This window comes from Onychomys torridus, chromosome 18 (assembly GCF_903995425.1).
Source record: "Onychomys torridus chromosome 18, mOncTor1.1, whole genome shotgun sequence".
Lineage (NCBI taxonomy): Eukaryota > Metazoa > Chordata > Mammalia > Rodentia > Cricetidae > Onychomys > Onychomys torridus.
The window spans coordinates 33,495,526-33,507,783 of NC_050460.1; the positions used below are offsets into that span (position 1 = coordinate 33,495,526).

Below are 12,258 nucleotides of genomic sequence, written 5' to 3' on the forward strand. Positions count from 1 at the left end.
TTTGTCAGAGAATGTAAGTGTATTGGGGGCACATGTGTGTTCCCCTGTATGAGCACACCTTCATTAATAAAATGAAGCCAATGACCTTCCCACCAATCTCACGGAATAGGCCAAGTTAGCCATGTTGTATTTCATTAGCCCCAAATATGCTTTATTTTCTATTGAAACATGGTTGGGCTAAACAGGGAAACTGCAGGGAAGTTCCCCACCTAACTGATCCATTGTTCTCTGGTAATGGCAGAGTGGGGCATATCTGGTCACACTGCTATGGAAGGTCCCTGACTGAGGAATCTACAACCTCCCTTGGATCCCATGGAGCTTGAGTTGAGATTTCTCAGAGGACACTGGGAAAGCTGCTATTTAGGACTATGGCCACCAGGTAGGGCAATAATTCTGTAAACTGTTGCTATGCCCTCATTTCCCACCTCCACCCTTTCCTCCCAAGGGCAGATGGAAGAAAAAGAATGGAGACATCTGGTTTCCATCCTGGGCACCTAGTCTCCAGTAGAGTCCCCACAGATCCAAAAAGTCTTAGGATCATCCCAATGCTCAAGGCTCCCTTCTGATGGCCCAGCAGTAGCTGATCCGGGAGAGCTGAGAAGTCCTGAAAGGCTATAAAATGTGATTAGCCTATTCATTACAAATCTCGTTTGCTCAGGTTTTATGTTTATTTCCCACTTGTCCCCACTAGGATACAAATAACCACCCCCTCATTCATCAGAATTGTATTTAAAAAAAAAAAAAGACACAGCAATAAAATAAATGCTGTCCCTAACTAACCTTCCAGCATTAGGAAATGTAGGAAATGGTGATGTTACTATACAAGCCTCTCCCAAACAGGAAAGAGAATTCTATCTAAGTCTTCTTCTGATAGGGCCTCTATCAAAGGCATGCTTTCAGTCCTTGCAAGTCAATGTCTTCTGTGACCAGGCATCATTACCCAAGAACTCATCAGAAATGTAAACCCATGGCCCCACCTTCATCCTATTAAATTAAAAGCTGTATTTTAACAAGATCCCTGGGCTATCTGGATACCCATTAAAGTTCAGAAGCATTCCCTGGATGTATACTAAGTATGCTGGCCTCTGCTCTCCAAACAGCTTTCTAGCCTTGATCTTCAATTCCTCTGGATATCTTCTACAGGGGGGAAAAAAAGGTATTTTCCCAATTTGAAAACAAAAACAGATTATTTCCCCGCACTGGAGCTCATCTACTCCAGGAAAGCGTTTTTCTATCTAACTGTCAGGGAGCTAATTAACATTTCAATGAACACCGACAGAAAATGTGTTCCGTCACTTCAGAACTGAGGTAAACAGCACAGGTATGACAAGAAAAATTTAACTAAGACTAACAGGCTCACATTACAACCCCCAGGGGGTTTCTGAAAACTAATTTCCTGCCCATAAAAAAGCAAAAATAAAATTATTTTCAGTATCAAGGCAAGCACCTAACTGTGAGTTGAACCGTTAGTGTGGTCTCCAAATTAGAGTCATTTTTGTTTACCTCCGCTAACAATGAGCCTCCTGGGGAGAAATTATAGGAAGAAGTTTAAGTCCCCTCCCTGGCTTTCTCCACATGTGAGGAGAGAGACCGAAGTGGGGGAATACCCAAGTGAATACAATTAATGCCCTGGTGTGTCTGGATTCCAGCTTCCCAGTAATGGGAATGGGCTCAGATTTAGCAGCAGGAAGGAGGGTGTCCAAGTCTGCATCTCGGTTACTGTGATAAACACCATGACAGAAAGCAACCTGGGGAGGTTACAGCCCACCATGATGGGAAGCTGAGGCAGGTACCTAGAGACAGTCCATGGAAGCAAAAACGGAAGCAGAGACCATGGAGGAACACTGCTTACTGGCTGGCTCTCCATGGCCTGCTCAGCTTGCTCTCTTATACAATCTATATGCGTGCCCAAAATGGACTGGACCCTCCAACATCAATCGTTAGTTAAGAAAATGCTACACAGACATGCCTACAGGCCAATCCCATTAAAGCGTTTCCTCGGATTGAAGTTCCCACCTCCAAATGACTCTAGCTTGGGTCACATTGATAAAAACTAACCAGCACAGAGTCTTGGGGATAGCCCACCCCTGCAGGTCCACTTATCCAGGAATGTCTCTCTGCAATGCCAGACAATCATTATGTTTTAACACAGGCCCAGCCACATCACTAATAAATGTTCACACAGTATTCCGGCCCATAGGCAATCCAGAACAAACCTCCACCCATCCACCCAGTGTACCACCTTCAGGCACCCAAGGCCTCCTATCACATCCCATGTGTTAGTGGTTTTAGATTAAAACTCATTTCACTTCCTAGGTGGTAAGGTATCCTCACAGCCTGGTATAAGTTGTATTTTATTTCTAGTGAACCTAAATTATGATTAGCTTGACATAATGTACTGAGACCCACAGTGCCAAATGAAGTCATTTGATGTAATGGTTAGTAATAAAATAGACTCTGAGTAAAACATCAGAGATTAGGTAATGGTTCATACATCTTAAAAAGTTGCTAGTGCAACCATATTTATCTGTTGGACTACAATGCACAACTAAGAAAACCTAAGCCCCACTCAAGTATGTCCCTGGGTTCCAAAGCTGAGCAAAGAACTGTGTCCCACACACAGCTGAAGCGGACCCCATGTGATCTTCCTATAAGTTTCTTTGTTTATGAAAAAAGACATTTTAAGGAAGCAAAGGTTATAAAAGAAACCATATTTGGCACTCACAGATCAACTGATGCTTTTATTACATCTGTATGAGGTAGGCCAGAATAAGCACTGCCATTTTGTTTTAAGTGATGAGGCCAAGACTTAGGGAAAAGAAAAAAGAAAAAAGAAAAAGAAAGCCACCCTGAGCTGTCCAGAGCCAAAGAGAAAGCAAGCCTGAAGCTAGCTGAATTCAAAAATCTCCAAATACATTTCCAGACAAAAGGGAACAGTCAATATTAAAAGTAAGTTTTATAGATTTCTGCTTTGAAATAAAACAAGGAAACACTTTATATCAAATGATATTAATATGTTCTATTACAGCCTTGATGTTGCCACCCAGGCTTTCTTTCCCCCAAATAAGAAGAACTTGGACAAATCTATTCCAAATTTTGAAATCCCATTTAAACACAAAATAATCTAGTACTTCTTGTTGAGAAATTGGTTTGTTTTTCTTGACTATTATTTTAACCTATATTAAGCAGAAGGGCCTGTTGAGTTGCTAATCTGAAGTGTCATTGATTAGACATTCTGGCACACAGGGACATTCTCCCAAAATAGATTCTTAGCATTTTATAACCCTCCTACATTCCACAAAAGAGAATCTGGAACACAGGAAGGAACCATTTCCTCACACGTAATAGCATCTTCATTGTCATCAAAAGGCATCTGATTAAACCCCAGAGACATCCAACGCGCATCCTTCCCTTTATCCCCACATCCCTGTCTCCCACGCCAGTGCTCATCAACTTCCACATCCTGAACTAACCAGCCTACCCACCCAGCTTTCCTCAATCTCTGCCACACATAGGCTCCCTGTGGCTGCCACTCACCAAACAAGAGTGGTCCATGTTCTTCTTCCTGCTTCCTCCATACTGCCACCCACAATTTGGGAGGCAGGCCTCTCAGAAAATAATTTCACCCTGGGGCCTGTTGAGACCCTTTCCCCATGCTCCTCTGGACCAGGCCCGTGCAAACACTTTTAACCAATGAAAGCCTCCTCCACAGATTGTATCATCACTTTTAGCCAATGAGAGTGAAGGTAGCCAACTGTTTGTTCTCAACCAATCAGCTCCAAGAAACTCAGGATGCTTAGCCTATGCACCCCCATCCTGCGGGCCCACAAGGAGAGAGACCCGGCACAGAGAGTAGCCTCAAAATGTATGATAATGGAAGAAAGGTCCAGGAACCTGAGTGCCAAGATGAGAACATGAACAGCCTGGGAACCCTAAAGGGCTTTGTGGAAGTCTTCCCCGGGCCTGTCTCCTAGGGAGTGATTTGAAAAGTCAAGAGCATTGCTTGGCCCTTGGAAGCATCCTTAAGCAGGGTATGGTGCTGGTGCCTCCTCTGGCAGCCGGCAGGGGTGCAGTGCATCCTCCTCCTGCCTTAGCTAGGAACTTCATCTTCCAATGAACAGCACACTCTGCTCCCTCCATATGTCCATTTGCACTGTTCTTTCCATGTGTATTCTCTTCCCTTTTACTTCCTCCTTCTGAAATTCTACTTCCTTGGGATGCATTTCAGCACCCACGAAGCCATGCATATTTTACTCTCTGAACAGGATGTGCCCATGCCCCCTCCTATGGGCAGTATCTGCTTTGTATTTCTGATACTTATGTGCACCACCATTCTCTAAACTCCTAAAGGACTCTCTCCTTCGTATCCCTTATAGAAGGGTCTCGAATCGCAGGCTTCAACCCAGGAATGGGAAAGTTTTAAAAAGAAAAAAAACAGCCTAGAAGATATCAGAATGCATCACGTGTATGATAAACGGTATCTCCTGACACTATTTCAGTTATGTGTACTCATGTTCACAGGAGTACTAGGTTTCAGTGTGAAATGTGTTAGTCAACTGTGAGTCTCAATCCAAAACATACAAAAGCCTAAAGTAACTGTCTAATAGTAATGCCTACTATGTGAACATTGACTGAGTTGACCACATCGATGAATATGAAACAATGTGTTCCAATTCCTTTTTTATTTTTTATTTATGTGGCTGAGTCTATGAGGAATGTATGCTGCAAAGGCCTATGGAGACCAGAAGAGAGCACTGGATCCTCTAGAGCTGGAGTTACAAATAATTACAAGCAGCCTCATGTGGGTGCTGGGAACTGAACTCAAGTCATCTGGAAGAGCAACAAACACTCTCAACTGGTGAGCCTTCTCTCTAGCCCCATGTGTTACAATTTCAAAGGTCTGGATTTAAAGGGGTGTGGAGTGTCGGGCTGAACAGAAGAAGTCTGCAGACTCTGGCTTAGGTGAAGTTTGTGGGGGTAAGGAATAGAGTGAGTAACAAGCAAGATCTTAATACTTATTACTTCAATATTGATCAACTTCCACTCTAGTAATGAAGAGGTGTTCATATTCAGAGAAGAGTAAATATATTGGTTTTGGGAAACTTTCCCTTATTTGCCAAAATCATCTCATGATGGCTAGGCTTTGTGTGTTTAAAAGTACACAGTACAGGTAATTTCACTGTGATCACTAAAAAGTACCTCTAGAGACACCTCCCCAAAAAAGGCTTTGTTCAAGATGCCTCTATGTCATCTCTCCTCCCCCATCTGCAAAAGCCCACTCATCTTCCAAAGCTTGGTTCAAAGGCAACCTCTTCCATAGAAGCCTTTTTTAAATATGTAAGTAAAAAAATTTAAAAAGTAATAATAAAAGAACTCCATTTTTTTCCTCTTTCCCTCCTCTACCACCCACCCTAGTCCCAAACATGGCCTCTCTTTTGACTCTTCAGTGCAGTGAACTTCTTTTTGCACTTACATTCTTGCCCAACTCTAAAACTAGACAAGAACATGCACAACATATGTTTTACCCAGCTCTGCATCCACAGCAGCCACCACAAGAATGTGGACTGTAGAGATGGCCAAGGAGGATGCATGATGGGAATAAACAAGAACAAACAAGTCTGTGAAGAGGGGTGGCCATTGCTTTAAAGACCTCAAGGAATGGCTTAGGTGTCTAGCCACTGACCCAAAATTAATGTCCCCCAAGAGAAAGGGGGAAAGGGAACCAAAGGGAGGCACTGCTTCTGGGGATACCTGCCTCAGCTTAGGTACCCATTCCCCAGCTCTCAGGACTCAGCTCTGCTGAAGCCACAGAGCTCTGTGCAGAATGAGACCCTTCACTTCACCTTTAACCTTCAGAGCAGAAATGGGAAGTAGAGCAATGATGTTATTAGGGACATCCATCTCAATCCCAAGGCACAGCTGAAATAAGCAGGCATCGGATCATTCATGCTCAAAAGACCTACCTTGAAAAATAGGCATGGATGTTTCTGAGTGGGGGTGATATGTTAGAAGAAGACAGACCCAGGGGCTCCTATCAGATAGGGATTGTAATGGCTATACTTTTGTCTCACATTCTGTCTACAGTCAAGAACACATTCAGTAGAAGAAGCATACTCAGGTTCAAAGCCACAGTCAAGATTAGTAAAAATGCAATTTGTTTTATCGGTATGTGGTATCTACCAATTAGAAAAAGTCATCTGGGTATCAAAATAAGAGTATCTTGCTATTAATCTGCAACACCTCTCTTCAAAGACAGGTGGGTTTTTTTTTTGGGGGGGGGGGGGGGGTTCTATGACCAAAAAAAGGAAGTGCTCAATGGTCTTTATTTAAAATTTTTATCTCCATTCATAAGTTAATTAACAGGCACAGTTTCCTAACTCATGGTGTTCTGTTCTCAGATTTTTATTTAGATCAATACCGTTTAAGGTTCTGACCTCTTTTAATATTGAGACAACTTTAATTTACAATCGTCAAAGTCTTGCTTTGTAATTCTTCGCAAAGCCCTTCTTCATGAATGGAAAGTTTCTGCAATGTTCTGGAAAATGCATAGACCTGGCATCAGAAAAGTGGTCCTTGGAGGTAATTCTTAATCAAGTCTGAACTGTGTCAACTCGGGTAAGCTACCTGACCACCCATCTTCAATTTTCCTATCTGTAAAAAAATGGACTAACAGCAGTACTTACTTTGTAAGTTTCTTGCTGAGGAATAATAAATGAGCTAAAACCTCTAATGTACATGTCGCTCACTGGTAAGTCATACTGTTGTTTCATAAATATCAGTTTTGAAATATCTGCTGTCACTTTTGATCTCGGCATAGTTACCAAACATCTTAAATCTCCTACTTTCTCATCTATAAAATGAAAGTACTATCACTTACCAATTCTGAGATATTATCAGATTCAAAAAAGGAAATAACAGATATGAAAATATCAGACACAGGGAAAGTAATCAAATATACTAGGCATGCTTGATACATGCCTGTGACCTCAGAACTCAGTAGGCTGAAGCAGGAAGGTTGCCTTGACTTAGAAGTCATCCTGGTTTGCACACCAAGACCTTCTCTCGAGAGAAAAAGAGAAAGAGGGGGGGGGGAGAAGAGAGAGAGAGAAATACTAGGTATTTCTGATCACTCATGAACTTAAAAGTAAACCGTCAACACAAAATCCTTAATAAATCCTAAAATTAAGTTAGAAATGCCATGTAAAAAGTGATCCATAACCAAGAAAATGTCTGACACATTTGAAATGTATACTCAAGTAGTTTGGTTTATCTTTAATTTTTTCCTGAAGATAAGCTTTTGTAAATGTAAATTCTATATCTACAAAATAAAACACCCTCTTAAGCCAAACTGTTCCACTATGCTGTAATCAAGAAATCCTGTGCTTTCATATATATAGACATACATATACATATATATGTATATATATATATATATATGTGTGTGTGTGTGTTGCTTAAAAATCAGATGGAATGTACAACAGCTTTAAAAAAATGTTTTCAAGCCATAGTGGTATATGTCTTTAATGCTAGCACTAGTGAGATACAGGTAAACTATCTATATAGTTCAAGGCCAGCCCATCCTACAGCACAAATTCCAAGACAGCCAGGGCTACTTTGAGAGACCTGGTCTCAAAATAAATTTAATAAATAAATAAATAATAACAATTTAGATTATATAAATTTCAAGTCAATTCAGCAGACATTCTATGACAGTGTTCCAGATAATTTACTGGGGACCGAAAACACAGCTTGAGCCCTTACCCCAAAAGGTCTCCATATTATCACTGGTCATCTCAAAATACAATTTATAAACACCATACAGGAGTTCAATTTGAACCAGCAATTGGGTGAGCAGCATACAAATACATCAAAACAGTTAAGTTCTTCCCTTTGACTACAAGCCTGCCTAGATTTTAAAAAGCAGAAGTCATCTTTAAAAGACAGTTGTTATCTGGAAAGCTATTGAATTTGTGCCAGAAACCAACATTTCAAAAGGTAAACCTGTAAAATAATAGCTATCTGTAAATGAAAGGCTGGAATAACCCCAGGAACAGCAACACAGTAATTAGCAACTTTTATAGAGTAATAACATGTTCCATATTCTCTCTACACTAGCTCTTTGAAGTTGCCAGCGTAATATATACAGTTTTATTACATTAGAGCCCATCCTTGTGTGTTTTATAGGCGCTAGCATTATGCAGAGCAAGCTGTAGTCACCATCGGATCTTTTATAAGAAACTGCTCAATAATGTGAAAGCTTTGTGTCTTAGTTTATTTTGTTACACCTGTCTTTAGGAAAATAAAAGTCACCGCAAGCCTAAATCACTGAAAAGATCCACATGTCCACATACCATCAATGTATGAGCCATAAATCATAAAGCAGTTTAGCTTTAAAATTGTGCATTGCATATTCATGTGCACACCACTTGCAGTTTTAGACACATGTGAACTCTTTACTGAATTAAAAAGAAGGAAAACGCTCAGCTCTACAATCAGCGATTACCAGAGGCAGAACAGAGAGCAGTTAATATGCTTGTTCCAGCAGATGTTCATCCCCGTAAATATTAAACATAACACAAGTTCCTCCAGGAATATACAAGCAGTAATTTTACCACCTGAATAGGGTTGGTTGAAAACATTTAAGGAGGTGGGGGTAATGTGAGGGACGCTAAAGCAGCCAATGGGATTTTTTTTTTCCAGACAACTGCATTTGGAATTAAATTGCTTCTACCTGTGATTTACCTACAGAAGCTCCCTAATGGGAGAATCCCAAGAACTGAGACCCCAAGTGCATTCCAGGCTGCTAGCTTTGAGCTTGACAAAAAGGGACTGGGGTGAGGGCTGGCGAGGAGTTCAGCCACGGGGAGGTGTGAAGAAAAGATGCAAAGGAATTATGAACCTCCGGGAAACGAGTCTTCCTGGGCCAAGGCCTCTGGAATTCCGGCACGGAGACACACTGGCCTCCTGCCCCGGGTGTTCACTTTTCTATCTCAAGTGGGAGTGGGCAGGACAGACAGAGGATGCAGGCGCCAAGCCTGAGAGCATGCAGGGAGCAGGCTAGAGAGCATCCTCTCAAGGCACTTCGCAGCGGTACCAACTCTAGGAGGTCACGGGGGTGAGCCTGAGGTTCTCAGAGAGCTGGAAGGGAGCACAATCCGAAGGAAGGGAGCTGAGAGGGGCTGCGGAATGAGGGATGGATTCTCAGGCAGCAGTGACACGTTCTACAAATCGCTTCTTTTTCCCTCCACCGCTGCGCTCCTCCTCTGGCACCTAGACCACCGGCCCCTCGAGCTGGCGCAGGCTGCACCGAGGGGAGGGGACAGGGCTGGAGACGGGCACATTGACGGGAAGGCGGCCGTGCAATCCAGCCCGCCAAGGCTGGAAGGAGCCGGCGAGGCGGGCGCCCCCGACCCACCCCACCCCCACGGCGGCCGGGCACCCGGCGTCCCGGCCCAGGTGAGGGCGCGCGGGGCCGCCGTGGCTCTCCGAGCGGCCAGCCCTGGGACTTACCACAGCGACTCGAGGTCCCATTCCTGGAGCAGGGCTAAGTCGAAGCTGTCCATGGTGGGAGGTGTCAGCACCGCCGCCGCAGCCGCTGCTGTGTCCGCCGCCGCCGCCGCTGCTGCCGCCGCTGCTGCCGCCGCCGCCGCCGCCGAGGCTCGGGCCGCCCGCGCGCTGCAACGAAAGGCGCCCGCTAAGGTGCATCCCGGCCGCGCCCGAGCCGCCGCCGCCCGCCCGCCACCCCTTCCCCGGCTCGCGGCGCCCGGCACCCTCGCGGCCCCCGACTCCCGGCCGGCCCGGCGTGTGGCAGCGGCCGGCGCACTCACCCGCTCGCCGGCTCGCGCGCAGGCACACTCGCTGAGAGCCGTGAGCTCGACGCGCCGCCGCCCCCTCCCGGCCTGCGCCCGCCCCTCCGCCCCTCCGCCCCTCCCTCCCGGCGGCCCGGCCCGCTGCAGCCGCCGGCGCGGTGCTCTGCGCCCGCCCGCCTCTTTCTCCTCCGGGAGGCGCGTGTGCGCGGGCGAGGCCGAGGCGCGCGCGCGTCCCTGAGCCCCGCGCCGCGCCCGCCCCGCGCGCCCCTGCGCACCCCGTGCTCCCCGTGCGGCTCCTCGGGGTCCCGCGCCCTCTCTCTGGCCCTGCCCCCGGCCTCCGGCTCGCCCTCACCCGCGCCCCTCCATCTCTCCTGACCCTTCGGCAGCCCCAAAGGGTTGCAGGGGACGTCCTGCGAGCGGGAGGGAAGGGCGAGGAGGCGGCGGCGCAGAGTGCAGAGGGATGCTCTGCTGAGCCCGGGCCGGCCTGCCGCAGCCCCTTACCTCTCGCCCTCGCCCCGTGTCCGGCGAGTACTTCCTTGGCCTCCGCGAATTAAGCGGAACCAGCGGGGCGCTGCGGCGAGGGGTGTGCAGGTTTGCAGACCTGGGGGTGGGTGCTGAGAAGGAAATGCCCTGGCCGCCCCAGGCGAGGTGAGAGTTAACTGTGCAGCCCACGGCAGCGCCGAAAACAAATCGTTTCAAATATCTGGAGCCAGTAACTTAAGTGAAATAAAAGAGGAAGCGGGAAGGAAGCTTCTTCCAAGAAGACCTGCACTCAGCTGCAGTTTAGCCTCGGGGGTTGGAGGGGGGGGGGGATGTCCCACTACCCTTCAGCTGGCCGGTCCCTGGAAACCAGCCTCCTTTCTTATTTCATACTGGAAAGGCCTCTGGGTTTCCACTACAAACTTCCAGCCGCCTCTTCTGTCTGCAGAGTGGCAGATTGTCAGCTGGAAGGATGATAAAGTACCACTGTGGCTTGTAAAAAAAAAAAAAAAAAAAATCAAACCCTTGCTATTATTACTCCCTTGGTTTGAAAGAATGTTCCCCCCTCGCTCATTATTACATACACGTTGAGAGTGGAGACTGTAGATGTAGATCTATAGTCATATCTGCGTTTCTGCTCTAAAATGAGGACCCCATTGGGGGAGCGGGGGGGGGGGGGGAGGGCTCTATGCTCTTGGCTACAGCGTCTGGGTTCCGAATTCCCCAGAATTCCTGGAGAGAGCAGCACCAAGTAAAACTCACTGCTTACACCAAGCCCCTCGTGCCTAAGGGAGGCCTTTCCAGTGTGTTGCCCTTTGTTCCTTTTCTAGACAAGAAGAGCCACCGTGTGGGGCCGCCAAAATGTAGCCCCTTTGATAGAAGTCAAACCTAGGAGCACCCCCTTTTCGACTTCACCCACACCTGACGGAGAATTAACAAAGTTCTGGTCGCAGGTAGAAAGTCAAAAGGCCAATTTGAGTTTTTTCCCTTTCTGAAACTGGACCACAAAGCTCTCAGTCCCCATCCTTTTCTTCCTCCAGCTTTGGAATAGTTCTTCCTTTATTAACACCCATAACTAATGTGAAAATATCAATCGCTTAATGAAGGCAGAGTCTGCATCAGATCAGCAGTAGAAACGGAATTGTTATTTTACAAGCCACCAACTTCCCTCCTTTACCTCCCCTCCACCCCCTTAGTCGAAGACTACAAAAGAACAAAGAGAATATGAATATAGGAAAAAGTACAGGTGTGAAGGGCTGGAGTCCAAAATCTTAGTCTACAGTGTATTTGGAGAGAAGGAGGAGAAATCTGCCTTACAGATACCTACTTAGCATAAGCCCTCTTGGAAATGTTTGCTCTGGCAAAAGTGAGCTATAGACATCACATGGAGACAGCCTTCCCAGGAACAAAGGCTGGGGATGGAGGGTGGAGGAGAGAGTGAGAGAGAGAGAGAGGAACAGCCCCTGTCTGGAAGAACTGCGAGTTCCAAGGCCTGAACAAGAAATGTGTCCTGTTCCTTCAGCTCCTGGCTGCAGCTGGGAGTCTTCTCCAGAAAGGAGACCTCCGCCCCTCACAGGGATCTGGCTTCCCTTCCCTTCCCACCACATCTGTTTATACAAAGGAGGCCGCTGAAGAACAAACAGAACCATGTTTACTGCGGGTCCCATGCCGTGCTCAAGGCTCGGGATAGATTTAAGCCTCCTCGTAGTGGCTGAAGATAAATAGGTCCCAGGAAAGGCAAGAGAGTAAGGGGGTTTAGAGCCCAGAGAGAGGTTTATTCATAAAAAGTCTCTCCAAAAAAGCTATGTAGAAACAGACAGAGGTATATTTGAATTTCAACACCGGGGCCCCATGTTTACATCTAAGTGTACTTGAGCCTAAGTACTTTCACTATCGATATTTTTGAATTTTTTTTTTTTCACAAATGATGTATTTTCTGTTTGGGGACTTTAACTAGAGGGCAAATGCA

General features: G+C 46.1%; 1 protein-coding gene across 2 annotated transcripts in view; it reads right to left on the reverse strand.

The window, feature by feature from the left end:
• Aff3 (AF4/FMR2 family member 3) overlaps positions 1-9,726 on the reverse strand; it is a 472,213-nt gene extending 462,487 nt beyond the window's left edge. Inside the window, exon 1 of one of the 2 annotated variants that reach the window (XM_036167292.1) lies at positions 9,511-9,726. In XM_036167292.1, the coding sequence (XP_036023185.1) occupies positions 9,511-9,563 (53 nt within the window). In that variant the 5' untranslated portion in view covers positions 9,564-9,726. The remainder of the gene's footprint in view (positions 1-9,510) is intronic. The other variant, XM_036167290.1, reaches the window with a different exon arrangement.
• Between the last annotated feature and the right edge of the window lie 2,532 nt (positions 9,727-12,258).